Source organism: Onthophagus taurus, chromosome 6, assembly GCF_036711975.1.
Source record: "Onthophagus taurus isolate NC chromosome 6, IU_Otau_3.0, whole genome shotgun sequence".
Taxonomy (NCBI): domain Eukaryota; kingdom Metazoa; phylum Arthropoda; class Insecta; order Coleoptera; family Scarabaeidae; genus Onthophagus; species Onthophagus taurus.
Window position 1 is genome coordinate 15,312,106 of NC_091971.1, and position 18,344 is coordinate 15,330,449.

Sequence of the window (18,344 nt, forward strand, 5' to 3'; positions counted from 1 at the left end):
AACTGTCGGTGTGTTGTGATGTTTTTACGGAGAAGATCGTGTGCGCGAAAATGTAGTGGGGGTAATGTAAATGATTGAGGTTAGGTGGGCTCGGTTGGTACAGCGACATCTTTACAAAAGGTGGTTAAACTCTAATAATACAGGAAACTTTACATTTCTTATTATAACTTTTATATGTATACATACATATAAAATATTAAAAAGATTTAAAATTCGTTACTTCGAATGAGTTATTGATAAAATGACTGAATTTTTGTTTTGTAATCTTATAACGGAAAGATTTATTGAATATACAGATATAAATACTTCAATAGATGGCGCTTCTAAATTACTATATATTATTGAAATTACTATTTACTTTCTGTTATATACTATATATTCAACGCTTTATTAAGGTTTTGATGAATCAATAAAGTTAACCAAAAAAGTTTGTTTTTTATTGATATGATTTGTCTTAACTGCCTTAACTGGTACCAATCCAGTATCAAACGATGTTATCAGACATGAGATAGGCGCCTTTTTAGATGTAGCTAAAGCCTTTGATACAGTTTGCATTAAAATTCAAACTATCACATCTAGGTCTAGATGACTATATTACCGCAATACTTATGTCATATCATCAAGAACGAACTTTTTATGTGAGAATAAATGGGACCTATTCAGATACAAGATGTCTTAGAGCAGGAGTTCCTCAAGGAGGTATATTGTCAACAACCTTATTTAATATATTTATGCATGATATACCGTGCCAAAGATGCAATGAAAAAGCTCTGTTTACTGACGATATGTTGATTATGACCCAAGGTAGTGATTTGGAAGAAGCTATACAACAGCTACAAGATGCTATTAACGACGTGCAGAAATAGCTTCAATGGAATCCTAAAAACAAAGCTGTCAAATACTTAGGCCTGTATCTTGATCGACGATTAAATTGGGGTATTCACCTAAACAACAGATTGAATTTGGGATATGCTCGATTGAAACAACTATTTCCTCTAATAAATAGAAAAAGTCATCTGAAAACTAAATGCACTATGTTACTATATAAAGCTTTAATAAGATCTTTGGTCACCTATGTTTGCCCGGTATGGAGTAATGCTTCAGCAACAAATATCGGACAATTACAAGCTGTACAAATAAAATTCTACTGATGGCAGTAAATGCGCCATGGTTTATTCGCAGTGAACAACTTCACACTGAACTAAACATAATGACTATTGAAAGTTTTATAAGAGGTGTAACTAAAAAATTTTACGAAAACATTAATAAGTATTCCAGTGCTACTAACATTAATTTCGGTTACAATATTTTGCATCAGCGACTTAAAAGGAAAATGCCTCAATACTTATTGTAAATAAAACGCAAAAAAGGAACTGGAGGCGAAGAAGAACAAATGATCTATAGAACTGCTATTGCCGGTCAATAGCTACGTAACGAAGATCATCTTGTATCCCTTCGAAAAATTAACCGTAAATCAGAACTTTTGGCTTACAATTCTATCAGCCACATCTTGCGTTAATACTAAGGACCTGACCGCCTAATGCGCATTTAGACAACCGATAACAACGTTTGAAGTATTGTAGGAAGGACTGTATTGGAACCTTACTGGTGTAGAGTAATGTTCAGTGTTGAATCCTGATTTTGTTTGACGATGCATGATGGCCTTATGAAAGTCATAAGAAGATGTCTGAATAATGAGTCGGAATATTAAATTGTCTTTTACAAGGCATGTGCATCCAACTGAGGGGATTTTGTTATGAGACGCTGCAACTTATATGGATGATACGGCTCTGGATCAGGTCGGTATATTCATACACTCAATTTCAATCAACAAACGTTTGTACTCTAACCATAACACTTGAAGTCAACGGTATATGACTACTTTCCCTCACAACCACTTTTCATTTTATTGTACTCGAACTGAGCTTTCTTTTCCATCATATTAATTACATCATCACATTCGTTCATTATTGTATAAATTCCTTCTTAGATTAAATCCAAATGACCTGCGGGAGCTCTGCCTTAACCTGAACTGTGACCTCAGAGATTCGAAACTTGCATCAAATTTATAGTCTGAATGCAAATTATGTCAAAATTTCAAGTTGAGCGGTCTCTTAATACTCGAATTTCGTGCATTTTATTAAATGTAAGTGGATAAGATGAAATTATATGTAAGATAAATAAAGAATACGATATTTTACTTTATCTTACTTCAAAGGTGTTAAGAAAAACTTTTTGTATAAAAACCTAATTTCTATTTTTATTCTTCTTAAAAATTCCATACACTGTATTTGTAGAAAGTACCAAAATTGTACAAAATTATTTTTAACTTAAGTATCTTTTCTTCCTGCGTATTATTTTTAATTATCGTTCATAGTCATAATTAATTATCTAGTTTTCACTAATTACTTTTGATTTTAACGTACTTAATTGAAAACATAAACTAATCATTGTGGCTTTTAAAATAGCATTGCGTTTTTAATTTCTAAAAGTTATGTGAAAACGTAATTGTAAACTTAAAATTAAGGTTATGTATTAGTAAAATTCAATATCTTGCCTCGGAGTAAAGAATGAAAAAGAAGCAACGTCCATTTTCTGCAATGTTCGAAAGAGTAATTCGCAGTTCAAGTACAAGTATTCACAGAAAATGAGGAAAAGCTCTTAGTAAATTATATAAAGCACAGTACTTAACTCCAATATGGGGTAACCTCAATCAACATAAAAAAGCTTGCTTATGGTTATGCGAAATCCAATAATAAATGAATTCCAACATCATGGGAAGCAAAAAGAAAGAGGCTGCGATGTCTTAACCTCGTTTCAACCTAAGCTTTTTGACATTCTTCGCACCGTGTTCGCATATGTTTGCCAAACATATAATATGTCGATGAAATACGTCGATCAATCGCCTAACATCTTGGTTCCAAGAGGCCAAGAGCAAAAAAAGAAGGATTTACATTCGCAAAAAGAGACAAAATATCAGCAATATCGACCACGGAAGCAACTTGTAGTTTATTGTTTCCCAGAATGAACATTGAAGTCCATGTGTTGAAGCACAATCCAATGTAAATGACTAAAGTAATTGAAGTAGCAAAGAAGTTGCAGTTGTGATGTTGACTTTCCAACCTCACACTACGCATAAGATGCTACTCTAGATCTGACTTAAGTAGATGTTTCGAGTTATTTTAAAGCGTATCATAATAAGGCCAAGAATGATCTCATGGCTACATGATAAGGAATGCTAGGAAGCCAATAATAATATTTGGCTTATTAGGGAAAGCCTATCCTAACGCTTTTACTACTGCGAATGTTATAAGTTGTTACAAAGTTAAGTGAGAGCAAATATGCAAGAGAGCAATATTGTTAGAAATGAAATTTGCTTCAAGTTTTGTTCCACAATTTTTTTTGTACCATCAAATTTTCATATTTTCGTATTGATCTTTACTACTGCAAAGAAAGTTAGTGGGATATATCTACTGAACTGTTACATATTTCACGACCAAGAAAATTCATTAAAGGAGCGTTTCCCGCTCATACACAAAAATACGAATACTAAATCGACCAGACTGTAAATGAATTCTTTTCCAGTGACAGATTATTGGAGGCGATTGAGCATATCAATTCAGAATCATGTATCCCCTAAACAAATATGGTCTTTTCTCAAAGGAGCACCTATGATGAAGACCAACCCCGGAAGTTAGAACAGTAAATCTCGAATCTTGGCCAATACTCCCAAGAAATCTTTTTGGAAATGATAGCTAAGAACAATTGCAGACGTAGGAAGATTGAAAAAAGGAAACCACCGGTTAAAAGGATAATTCTCCTGAGTTCTTCCATTTACTCTGGCGAAGTGATTTTGTCATTGGTATCCTACATTTATGATTAGGAATGTACGAAGAAGTAGAAGAAACATTAGAACGTTAATTTCTGGATGATGGATTGGTTGGCTAAAATTATGCAAGAATTTGACTCTAAATCATTTAACGTAAAATGTAGTATACAAAAGTTTGTGATACAACTAAAAAAGTAACTCCAAATGATTTTTTAAATTTCTCGGTGAATTTCAAATTTGGGTTGTTTTGATATGTTCTTTTATTATATTTATCACAGTTAAAATGTGCAAAACTTTTCGTGCAAAGTGTTGGTAGTTAGAACAGTGTTATTAATTTTTAAATAAAAAAAACTTTAATTTGCAATACTTCGTTTATAAAATATTTTTCCACTAGTTAAAGCATGGGCTGGATACAGTACTTGATTAAAATAGGTCTCAACCAATTTTTATCCATAATAATGATATAATATAATATATGATATCACTTTGCAAAATAAATGTAATTTTAATTAATTTATTTTTGTTAAAAGCCGCCATCTGTTGTCGAAGTATTAAACTAATATTATGAATTCAAATTCACTGATATTTATGTAATATTATGAATATTTATGCAACGTTTTGAACTCAATTCAAATTTCCATCAAATATTCTTCTTCTAGTAACATTATTTATTAAAGATAATTATTTAATGCTATGATTTTTTAGAATATGAATAATTCAAAAGATGGCGCTGCAACACTACATTCCACTAAAATCCAAAGAATTCAAGAAAATAAATATTTGACTATAAACACTGTAAATTTATAAAAAAACAGTAGAAATATTTAAAAAATTTATTACTGATAAGAAAATATCTTCTTTTTAATAAATTTATATTATTAATATTTAATAAATTATAGGTTGTTTAAATACGAAATTAACCCTAACAGTACTTAATGAACATTAATAATAAATAATAAAATAAAATCAAAATCGTTATCTCAAGTAGCACAAATTGTATGACCTTACTGTAGACGAATGCAATAAAAAGGATAATAAAATTCGAAATCACGACGCGAAAGTCCCGATAATCGGTTTAAATAACGTTTCGTTGGATAGCCGCCGTCGACGGTCGCAAGAGGTCGCCCGTTAACAGTGTGACATCAATATGGCGCTGATCTTCCAGTACGAACTCGGATCTGCGCCGATATTTTTCGATTTTTAAGTGTTAGATTTCGGCGCATCGACGTCTGAAACGCGAAAACGACGGCCGATACGAACGTTGATAATATTTTATTTCGGGAACGTTTTTGTCGACCAAATACGCGTTTCCGTACGGTTTCATTTTTTTAATTCGCTTTTTACCATACAGTAGAGTATATTAAAGGTGGCCGCTCGCTCTTTGCCAATAAACATTTTTCTTGACACCGTTCTTTTTCTTGTGCGGCGATTGACAGTGCCGTGAGGATCAAATGGTGTGTCAAATTGTGCCAGTGTTCTGTTGAAAAGAGTGATTATTTTTTTTTGATTGGGGACCACCGGTGAGCGGTGCTTGGACTACCGATCGGACAACGAACCGTCTGCATTATGGCCTTCAATGAGGTTAGAAAATTTTTATAACATCTTAAGATTTTTTTTTAAATTTTCTTTTCAACAAACTGTTAGGGTATTTTTATTTGAAATTTTAATAGTAATGTTATTTTAAAAAGTGACATTTCAAAAACACCAATTTACTTTTTACGATGTGTTGCAAAGGTTAAGTGCAAGTTTTAATAACGATGTTTTATTACTTACTATTTTTTGTTTTGAATAGTTTTTACGCGCCTTTTTTCGTTACGCAATTTTGTCCTTCCTGTTAGACTTTAAACACTATGTTTTTTAGTGAATAATTACGCGTAACGATATAATGTTTGCTTGTCATTGGGATTTGGCATTCTCTCCTATTTACAAACTACTCTTTGATTTATATGAATAATATTTCGTTTTATATAAAAAGACTCAAAATATTTTTTTTTGAAATGTCACTTATTTCTCATTTATTTTGACAGTTGAATAGTACACCTAACCTCACTTTTAAGAAATCATGACATTTTTAAGCACATTCTTAGGTTCGGTTGATAAATACGAAACGTAATGTTTATTGATTTTGTTCTCAATCTTATTGTTAACATAATAATGAAATATATTTATAATAAAAATTAGTTAACTTCATTTTGACATTATCAAACCTAACCTCACATTAATTTTGACGTTTCTTGCAAAATTATTACGTATTTTTAATTACGCACAATAAAGAATCCCCTTTCTTACCTTAATCGTTTAACATTTATGATATTTAGAATCTATTCAAATACTAGATACAGCCATAGATAATTTTTAGAGAAATTAATTGATAAAATAATTTAAAAGTACACACTAGCACCACCTGTGAAAAACTGCAAGAACTTCAAATATACATTTTTAGTGCTTTTTTAGTAAATAATTACGCGTAACGACATAATGTTTGCTTGTCATTGGTATTTGGCATTCTTTCCTATTTACAAACTACTCTTTGATTTATTTCAATAATATTTCGTTTTATATAAAAAGTTTCAAAATATGTTTTTTGAAATGTCACTTGTCACTTATTTCACTTTTATTTTGACAGTTCAATAGTACACCTAACCTCAGTTTTAAGAAATCATGACATTTTTAAACAAATTCTTAGGTTCGGTTGATAAATACGAAACATAATGTTTATTGATTTTGTTTTCAATCTTATTGTTAACATAATAATGAAATATGTTTATGTATAAAAATTAGTTAACGTCATTTTGACATTATCAAACCTAACCCCACATTAATTTTGACGTTTCTTGCAAAATTATTACGTATTTTTAATTAAGTACAATAAAGAATCCCCTTTCTTACCTAAATCGTTTAACATTTATGATATTAGGAATCTATACAAATACTAGATAAAGGCATAGATAATTTTTAGAGAAATTAATTAAAATAATTTGAAAATAATTTGAAAGTACGCACCAGTATAGTACATTTTTGGTGCTTTACTCATCCTGATATTACAATATAATAACATATTATGTTATGCACTTGTAACGAGCTATCTTGTTAAGGTGCCTCCACTTATAACATTTTACGATTTGAAAGAATGGCTATATATGAAGCATGCCAATAACCAAGTTTTATGTCATTGTTTTGAATCAAAACAAGATACTATAATTTGCAAAATAATATGATCTTCACCTGTCTTATAAAACCTGTATATTTGTGCGAGTTTCATAAGATACAAGGTAAGATACTTTCAAAAGAATTTTATTTCAGTATATAGACACAAATTATTCAAAAGGGGTTACTATGTATGCTAAAATATAAATTGAATTTTTCACCAAACTCAAGTTGACTGAAAAGATTCCAAAACTCTGCACAAATTCTCATTCCGTTCATTAAGTTCATCTAAAAACACTAGTCATGATTAAATGATTCGAGAACTCGAAGTAATATCTTATCTCACCCGGATTGATTTAAGTATTCAAGTCTGCGAATGGATGATTTTAGAACTTAGAACAATAGTTGTTGTTGAGTCAGGTGTTCACCATGGCTAAATCGATTTACGGGATTGTTCATGAGTTGTTTTGAATTCTAAAATAACAAATTTGAGTTTTAAACTAACTCAAATTTGTGCTTGAACACATCTCAAGTTAAAATTTTTGAGCGAACATTAATAATAATATCTTTATTAATACATAATTGCTATAGAAACATTGTACAAGTCAAAAGAACAAAAGAAAATATCGAAATTACTTAATCACTCAGTTCGTAGTAAGGGTTTTACTGTTGTGGATATCACTTACACTTATAGCATTCTCTAAAATATAGATTCTTGTTCAGGAAAGTATATAACTTTGCTTAAAATATTTTTCACATGACCAGTCTTTTAATTCAATATTATTTCTGATACATTTCTTTTGTAGTACAAAAATTCTATTTTCCGATAACTGATAACGCCATATCTAAGCAGTAGAATTAGTGGATACACTGTTCCATAATATGCAAGCAAGGCAGTCTCAGTAGATGTTCTATCTATAATTTGCTGTATAAGATATACTTATTTAGCTACCTTAGATGCTAAGTATTTAATGTGCTGCTTCCATTGAAGATTTTCATCAATCACCACACCAAGAAATTTGGCACTATGTGCAGTTACCTGACCTCCATACCTTACTGTCATTCTATCTCCGGCACTAGTTGTTATTATTATTATTATTGCTACCGGGCTGAGGGGAGCGGCGTTTCTCGTCACTGCGACCTATAAGATCTATTGGCAAATCTAGGTCCTTATATCATATTTGATTAGTTCGGGTTTTACGCAAAATATAATCTAAATAATATTAAAATCGTAATTTGATATCTGCAAATTTAAATTAAAGATCTATATCTTACAACGAAAAAAATCCCAGAAATTAAGGGTTTTTCAGTCCTAGGTTGAAACAACTACTACTACCTAAGCTGTTCATAATATCTTTTGTATAGCGATTAACACCTTGCCTACGTAATTTATATGCCTCAAACCTTAGCGACATTTCAACTAAGCGATAGGGGTTAAATGCTGACTCATGTCAAAATTGGTGGAGTATTTGGCTATGTGCCATTCAGTACGTGTTTGATTAAATTCACAACTAAAAGCGCGCTAGTGATGGAGAGCGTTAATCTTTGTATATTTTAAAGTTGAAGTTTATATAAATAAGTTTTAAGAAGATGACCGCTTTTGGTTATATGATACTTCTGCAATTTAATATTTAATTTCGACATGGCGTCCTTACTCCTACGCGTTGAGCCATTAATGTTTTACCCAAATACGTCACGACTCTAGTAATAAGTGTCGGTAGTTATTATTACGTTAGACTGGCGTTTACAAATTACTTGCTAAATTTTCAATCAAAATGCATTGTTAGCATAGATCCTATTTGCTATTAGTGTCATCAATATAACCTTTGACATAAATCTTTTAAGGAAGCACTTAATAAGATTGGTTGTATTTTGTGAAGTTGAACTACTTTTCCTCAATACCTACATATAGTACAAAACAACTGTTTTGAGAATTACATTTAGAAGCACGATTCCAAATTCATGACATGGTCATTCTATTGCACTTAAATTGTTTTACAGCTGGCGGTTATACAGTTTTACCTTTTTACAACATTTCGTTTTTGTTTTGACGCATCAAGAGTTTAATCACAACTCTATCGACGCTGGAAAACATCTTACGTTTTTTTTTTTCATTTTACTTTCATAATGGGTTGACGTTCAACTGAAACAAAACTAAAATCGCTCATCGGATGAAATTAGTAAAATGGTTATAATGCGAAATAATTAGTTTAATGTAAATATTGATAGATGTGTCAAAAAACAACAACACAATGAAACAATGTTGCAAAACAACTTAACATAGAGTTACATTCGTAATAATTTAAATATTCGCTTGCTACTATTATGATGAGATAGAGGGAGTATAATAATATTGTTTTGTTATCAATTCGTTTTTATTTTATTTTTTATGATATCTATAAAATAACAATAACAACAATAAACATAAACAATCTTTACATAAAAGCATATCGTTTGTCTATAATGGGTACATCGTCTTCTTGTTAAATACTGAGACTGATACAAAATATCTCCTTTTCATTGAATCAATTTTTCAAAGTTGAGCAACTTTGATTGAAAACGTTAGGTAAGGCAATAATATGTCCTCCATAATATCTTACCACTTTACAGGCAAGACTCTTGTATTGGAACATCTACATCTTAATGCTCTCCTTTTGAGCTTTACTTTCGTTACTGATATTCTTTTTCATTTAGCTATACATGTACCTCCTGCAACAAAGCTTATAGTTTTCAATATAGTGTAAGTATATGAGGAGTAGGTCAAAGTATAAAATTAATTCTAAAACTTTTATTATAGCTGCAGATACTTGATAGTTCATTGTATGTGAGTGCAATTTATGAATTTTATGTATACCCAACATTAGTAACATTAGTAATTCAGCAAGATCCCACCTTGGTTCTGGGTAAACATATGGTAAAACTTTCTTCCTAGTATCTAAAAGGTCAGTAATGTATAGATGAAATGATTAAATCAATGGCTAACTACGTGATCACTATGGTTATATCAACCATAGCAGAGAATTTGACGAAAGGCAAGCCTCAGGTTTATGTTTACCCAAGAATAGGCAAGGTAGCCAATCCCAGAGTGTAGTACTACATTGATTAGCACAAACGATTTGAAAGTTTTTAACTGGCTGAAATCTCTAAATTTCATTTTTACATATATATATAATGTACTAAAAAAACGAGTCATGTACACAGCTAAATTGTACGTATGATAAAAGATTATAATAGTTTAAAAGAAAATATGATACACTTTTGTCGAACATAATGAACATTGGTAATATGAAGCTGTATAAGCAATATGAAGTGACCATTAGGTATGGAATTATAATACAAATACAACTCCATCTCACAATCAGTGTGATATTTTTTTTAGCCAAAACTTGTAAATATTTGTTACAAAACTTATTGCATTTGCTTTCCATAAAAAAATGTTAAAAAAGCAATAACTTTTTTTTAAATAATATGAGATCTTTTAACTCCAATGAATAAATATTTTTCGTAAAAATGTTGAATGAAATGAAATTTTTTTCTACAACTACGCCAACGTTTATTAATATTCATTTTTACAATATTTTATGTATTTTTCTCTATCTAGTTAGCTGAAGATATATCTAAAGCTGGTAACCAAAGATAAATTTAATCTTTGTTGTTGCTATCTTAATCCTGGAATGCTACTTGGGGTATAATGTAGTAGACCCGTTAATAAAAATAAGTGTAGCATTCCAGGGTTAACAAGCATATTCTGCCACATTATGGAGCTCTTTACAGTTTGAAAGATCGACATTTTTTAGGTTGATAAGTGCGCATCATCAAAATAAGAATTACGTAAATATCTCTCCGGTTATAGTGGTATAATAGTGTTTATTGCTACAGGATTATATTATAATTAATGATTACTTAGCATAACACGTGGCCATTATAGTATTTAAGGTGTTATGAAAAACGAAATTTCGAATTTTTTTTCGAGTAATAGGCTCAAGGACAATTGAAAGTTGATAAACAAAATTTTTATTTGTTTACATTTATTCGAACTGGTTTTATACTCGTAAATGTTCAATCTATAAATGATTACAATTTTGTAAGCAAATTTTGTAAGTTTTGTTCATGAAAATGAGGCAGGATTTTGTGATGATATTTATAATTAATGGTTTCAATGCATATTTGTGATGCTCGATTTAATTAGATAGTTATTAAATTATGAAGGGTAGAAATTCCTGCTCACCACAATGTTGCGGGCGAGGGCAATATGAAACTAGTAAATAAAAAATCTAGGTCTACGTGGATAAAACCAGCTGACGATTATATTTAATAAATGTAACTAAACAATAAAGGGATATAATTATAATAATATAAATCTTAAGAAATCTGAAAGTAAACAAATACATAAAACTTAAATAAAAAAAAAATGCCCTCTATGAATTATTTGCGGAAAGAACTGATAAGCAAAAGGGAAAGGATAAAAAATTGATCGGTTTCTGAGTTCCCTCGCTGAAAATAATTAACGGGTTTTTGTGAAAAAGAGAACTAATTAAAAGCAATTATTTTAGGATTTCTGTTATTAATTGAGATTAAGAAATTTAATTTTATGGTATTTTCAGCTGTTTTTCTTAGAAATGAAAAAGCACTTTTTCTTTAAACGTCATAAAATGACAACTTTGTTCATCTATTTTCTTAAGAGAAAAGTGCATCGTTGACGTGCTAAATACTTTCTACTCTTTGTTGTGGAAAGTGCGTTCCTACGACTCTAAAGTCGCAGAAATAATTAAGAAAAACTATAAAAACACAATAATTGTTCTATAAATCTTCTCTTTGACGAAACAGAAAAATAACCTAAAATGATTTGTAAGTGGTTCGGTGCAGTTAGAAAAGTTTTTCAAAATTTCTTCTGTCCATTACTGGTGAAATCACAAGCCACATCATTTTAGGAAGATATAACGAGTCCCTATTTCATGTATTGTGGTGTTTTAATCGAAGATCAAGCCAAGCAGTAGGTCTTATATGTATGCTGTGTCACCTGTAGCATGTTATTAGTGCAGTGAATGAAAGAGAAAAGAAAAAGTATGCAGTTGCAATGATATAGCAACAACTTAGAAACAAAAAACAATACCGCATCATCGAATATTTGCTTTCTGCGATATTGTTTTGGAAGATAATAAAGCAACATCAGACAGGCTCAATAAACAGTTTATATTAACATCACTTCTATTCCAAGTCCCACTTCCGGCGACATTTTACTGGCGTTAAGGGACTACTTCAGTACAAACATATGGATTTGAAATATGATGTTTAGAAATATCGTCGAAGCTTACTCACTTCGTAACCTGTTTGACTTGTTAGCTAATTCACCTCTAACCTGACCATACCACTTCAATAACTTTCAAAACTGGTTTTAATCGTTTATTGAATTTGCATACAGCACAATAAGCAACATTTTCAATTATTTGCTTCTCAAAAAACAAATTCTTAGCAGCCAAATGCGTTATAATATTTGTTATATACAGGGTGATTTATAACATACGGAGCAGATTAAAAGAGCAAGTACTAGGGGCCAAACTGAAGATATTTTCTTAATAATGTTTTGACTACAACGTAATAATCACAAAGATATAGAGCATTAAAGTTGAATTAATTGCCCAGCATTTCTTACGATATATGGTATTACACTACGTTTAAATTCAAACTGCGAATATTTCGGGGTTACTTAAGCAATGCCTGATTAGCACCAATAATAAAATCTTTGTAATATGGCAGTTACGGCTATTTAAAAATTTGTTAAATCACTCAAAAACTGGTGTTTGTTTTTTGAGAACCGCTGATACCATGTTTTTATTGCTGTCAATCCAGTTGACTTGGTTACCTAGCAACGGACATGTCATTTAATTTTAATAATCAATGTCATTTAACGTCAAAATTAGAATTTTTACTAATCAAAAAATACAATGGTAATGTACAGTAACGAAGAATACGTAGATAGACGTATTCTTTTTGACGTTTGTATTTAGAACGATATCCAAATCGACAGATCCCTTCTGAAAACACTTTTCTTCGGTTAATCCAGCGGGGAAGAGAGACAGGAAATTTGCAACCTAAGAAAGGTTTTGGTGGCGGTAGACTAAACAGACACAGGAGTGAATGTGGAAGAAATTCTAGAAATTATGGAAGCGGATCGAAGCACGAGTACTCGTCAAATTTCTCACCAACTCGAGGTATCCCAGAATTTTGTTTGGCGTACGTTGAAAAGTAACGGTTTACACCCCTATCATTTTCAAAAAGTGCAAGGACTGACTCCCGCTGACTATCCTTTGCGGTTGCAATTTTGCGAGTGGCTACTAAATCGTACCAACAGAGAAGCAGATTTTGCAGACAGTATACTGGTAACGGATGAATGCTGTTTTACCAGAAATGGTGTTCTAAATGTTCACAATTCCCATGTGTGGTCGGACGAAAATCCACACGTTATTCGCCAAGGCTCTTTTCAACAACGATTCAGACTGAATCTATGGGCGGGAATTGTGAACAATACGTTAATAGGACCTTTCGAATTACCAGGAACTCTTAATGGAACTTCTTATTTACAGTTTTTACAAGAAAATCTGCCAGTACCCATGGAAGATATTCCGCTACTTATGCGACGTGAGATGTGGTTTATGCACGACGGTTGTCCTGCACATTTTAGTCGTAATGTACGAGATTTCCTCGATAATGCTTTTCGGCAAAAATGGATTGGTCGAGGTGGACCTATTCCATGGCCACCACGTAGTCCCGATCTTAACCCATTGGACTTTTTTTTATGGGGATTCATGAAGGATAGAGTATATGCCACCGAGGTTAATACAATCGACGAACTACGACATCGCATCACTGCCGCTACAGAGAGAGATTTTGTAATTTTGCATTTAAAACATTATTATTATCCGTTTCATAAATTAACATCTATTATTTCTTTTCATAAATTACGTATTAAAACTAAACAATTAAATTGTCTACTTTGACAGCTCCTTCAAAAATGAGGATGGCGTTGACAAGTATTTTAATTGTTCTTTAGTGAATATCAGCGGTTCTCAAAAGTTGACGCTAACTTATTTAAAAAATTAACATGCGATATCTATGTAACTATTAAGATTTTAACAAAACATTATTAAGAAAATCTCTTCAGTTTGACCTCAAGTACCTACCCATTTAGTCTCCTCCGTATGTTATAAATCACCCTGTATATTATTAAGTGTTGTCCACTTCCGCCTTTTAATATTTGCACCATGAGAAAGCCCTCATAAACAGGGTCATTTCATCAACAGTATCATTTTGAAAAATCGATTTTTCTAATTTCTGAGCAATCTCTTAAATGATTTAATACGAGATTTAGGGTGTCGAAGAACTTCTTGGTTCCCATCTTAAAGTTGTGTTACAAGTACAACCGGTACAAATACGTAGCGTTTTAAAGGCTATAGCAATTTTGGTAGGACTTCAGGGATCCAAACTACGAGCAACTAATTAGTCTCTTAGAAATCGTTTGGTTCCGAATGTTGTCCATTAAAAATTCACTTTTTCCAATATCATTTATCATTTTCCTAAGAATTTGGACTCTGTCAGCGACTAGTAGGGTGAAAGGTTCCATCAAGCAATCAGGACAATGAAAATTCGGTACCAAGGACGATAAGATCGAGCCATAATAGATGATAGTTGGTTTTTGAAGCGGGAAGATGACCCTGCAGAATTAGTGTATTTCAAATAAAATTTTTTGATATTTACCTTTTTAGATATCAACTTAACATAAATTATAACTTTGTAGCCAGGAAGTGTATATTTACAATTAAGTTTGGGACCCAACTTTTCTATTTTGTTAATTATATTATTATGTTAATTGCACTATTTGTTTAGGCAATACAGGTTAGAGTCGCTCGTTTTTAGACAGTCAGTGCAATTATGTATGTACAGTGGTACAATAAAGTGTAATTCAGTGAAACTTTTTTAGCGAAAGATATAAAAAGTCTTTTAAGTCTAAAAAATATGTGACTTGGCCAAATCACTTTCGGCATTAAAAAGTTTCCTTGAATTACAGCTTGGGAATGTATAAAGAGTAACGAAAGAAAAAAAAACAGTTGTTGCTTTAATGAGTGCAACCGGAAATTTTTTGGTTCTTGCGTTTATTTTCCTGCAAAGAAAATTAAACCTAAATTAATGGACGACGCCCCTGCTGAGAGTCTTAAATGTTAAACTTTCAGTAGGAGCAGAATAAAAGAGGGAAGAAGGAAAGGTTGGATAGATCGAAACCTCTTTTTAAAGTTTATATATAGTATATATTTTAATTATTTTGTTGAGCAAACCAGGATTTCGTAAGAATATCCAATTCTCATTATCTTATTTGTATCAAATCACAAGAACTGTAGCACAAGTTTTTGGGAAAACGTCAATCATTGATACCATTATAAATGGATTCCGAAAAACAGGGACTTTTTCATTTAATGATTCAAAATTTTATAACAGGAAATAACTTCGACATCTTTGGAATATAATATTTTTGCATCAACATATCTGGTTGAGAGCGATTCCGAAGGTGTCCTTTGAGGTTACCCTGCAGTAACTTGAGTGAAGAGCATGTTTTCAGTGACCTCTTTTTGTGTGTATAAAATGTATAAATGAAGTAGTGTGAGACCGAGTAGCGCTTCGAGAGCAGCTGTCGGACACGATCTCATTACACCCGTTATGTTAAGACCTCTGGATTTGTGCCAACTGTTGTTGTGTCGTGGTTTTAGGCCCCAGTTTCTTCCAAGGAGATCCTTCCTGCTTCGGATCTGGTTAGCCATGATGGCCTTTTTCCTCATCTGAACTATGTATATATGTTTAATTTACTGTCCAGTATTACCCTTAATTATTTGACATGTGGTAATGTTACGATATTTTCTTCTGACAAGAATGGAAGAAATTGTTGAAGAACATGTGTGAGGGTATGGTCCCAGCAAGATAGAGCTACAGCCCACACAGCTCGAAATTCACTAACAGTTTTGAAAGAAGTTTCTTCGGACGTCAGCTCTCTCTTATTTGAACGTATGTGACTTTTTTCTTTTTGTATTATTTGAAGGAAAGGCAGCAGATTAGTGAAGAAGTTAACACTATAACTCGTGAAATGTGTGAACGAGCTGTACAAAGCTTCAGAGATCGTCTCTAACAGTGTGTTGCTAATAGTCACTATCTTGAGGACATTACTCTTAAAACATCATGATTCCTAAATGATATGTATTGCACAATTTAGAAATAAAAACATTTTTTCTCTATATACATCCATTACTTTTTTATAGCCAAAAAACTGCTTAATTTGTTTTGCCACACCTTGCACTTGTAATAAACGTTCAGTTATCTTGCCTGGGGCAGCTTTAGTTTAACAAGGTTTTCGATTCAGTTAACTATTGGCTCTTATTGACCCCTATTTCGTTTACTCTTTCTTGTATCTCTTTGTCGTAGCCTGCCTTACCTGTGAAATCAAACGTGGTATTCCCCAGAACACTGTGCTGGGCAGCGTTACTCTATACAATTTTTGTGAATTGTTGATTTATTGTATAAAAATAGAGTTAATTTTTAGTTTACATCTTTCCGGAAGATTATCTTTTATTTCTCAATTCAAAGACGTATTTTCGTTGAAATTATTAATTATTTATAACAATGTGTAGACGAACACAAACGTTATACTACTTTATACAATCTAGTCTAGCGATTATAAATTTTACGGCAAACAGTCCCATCTCTATTTGCTTTGTGATCCGAATATATTTCTAACCTTATTTTTAAAATATCGTGAGGTCGTATATCAAAAATGTATTAGGTTACAATCGTTGATCTCAAATTTTTTTACAGATAAACATTTTTGAAATAATTTTAATCAGTTATTATTGATAATTAAAATATTTACGGATTAATTAATTTATCTTAAGCTGTTTAATCTTTAACCTTGATATTGAATTAAATTTTAAAAGCACTTTTTTTAATGAATATAACGGGATTTTTTTAAAATAAAGTCTTAATAGAGCAAGTATTCAGTAGTGTGTATTCCCAGGCATTTTAAGAAACGTAATCTCAACTTACATATAATAAAAAATAAATATTTAAATAAGTAACCGGCACCTAAGGTGTAAATGAAACAAGCAAGTTTTTCAAGGTATTTAAGAATTTTTTATTCCTTATCCATTTATGTTTATACTGATAACCAATTTAAATAGGACAAGGAAAATAAATTTAAAAAAATACTAAAAAAATATCCAGAGAAATAATAAAAATATCAGAAAGTGTTAGATATTTATTTATTGAGATCACCTCTCCCAGCAAAGGAATTTTCCTCGCTTTTTAAACACAAATGTTAATGGCATTGACTGATTTGGGTGAATGTGAGAGGAAACAGAAGGAAAAGCTTTCTATAAAAATCTTCTTTTTTCTTTCTTTTATTATTTTTTTTATTCGACTATCGTAAAATCGAGATTGCGGTGTGGTGATCGAAAATAGGCGATGAGTCTATTGATTGAAAATGCATTTGATCCGTTTGCACAGTAAAGTTGTGTACCGATATTCTATATTTAGAAGATCGCTCGACCACCAAGTCCGCTCCCTCTGCACTTTTGTAATTAGGTTAGGTTCACATATACAATGCGTCTCGTTGTAAATCTACTCGTAAAAATCTATACATTATTGATTTGAACGATGAACAATAACATTTTGTGAAAATTGATTGATAATAACAATAATGTCTTATCATGTAATTAATTTAATGAGTCATCTTGTAGAAATGTCTTTTTTATTTTTTTTATTTATTAACTTTTATTTTTGTTTTCTTTTTTAAGTATAAGGAATAAAAAAAATGATTTTTTTTATAATGATATAATTATATAAATTTTAATACGATAGGAAATAGTGTAATAACATCCTGAAAATAAATGTATATCTTAATTACAACTTGAGATTAGATTCGTTTCGACGATTTCAAATCATTATCGTTTATTTATCAGTATATTCTTTACTTTTCCGGCGTTAAGTTCAACATTTTTATTTGGTTTTTTATCCAAATGGGTTGCTAATTAAAAAAAATGGGTATCAAAGCGCTTTTAATTCCGGAAATAAAGGTAAATATACATTAAAACCCCTTTTGTTATGTTCTCTTTATAAAGTATTCTTAAAACGTTCCGTTGTTAGTAGAACAAACGTACATTTAAGGTACAGTTAGGTGTGATGTCGCCACAGTGCGTGAGCGTATCTCAATTGTTTTTATTTATTTTTTCCGCTCACGTACACTAACGTACAATAATGAAAATAATTTATCGTACACCGAAACCTTTACATTTATAATCTAATCTTTTTTGACGATGAAAAGATAATTTTC

At 31.3% G+C, this 18,344-nt stretch overlaps 1 protein-coding gene across 2 annotated transcripts in view; it reads left to right on the forward strand.

The window, feature by feature from the left end:
• Positions 1 to 4,967: 4,967 nt before the first annotated feature.
• The window catches only part of LOC111414693 (Germinal centre kinase III), a 43,388-nt gene continuing 30,011 nt past the window's right edge, over positions 4,968 to 18,344 (forward strand). Inside the window, exon 1 of one of the 2 annotated variants that reach the window (XM_023046100.2) lies at positions 4,968 to 5,410. In XM_023046100.2, the coding sequence (XP_022901868.1) occupies positions 5,396 to 5,410 (15 nt within the window). In that variant the 5' untranslated portion in view covers positions 4,968 to 5,395. Of the gene's footprint in view, positions 5,411 to 17,992; positions 18,088 to 18,344 lie in introns of those variants that run through there. The other variant, XM_023046099.2, reaches the window with a different exon arrangement.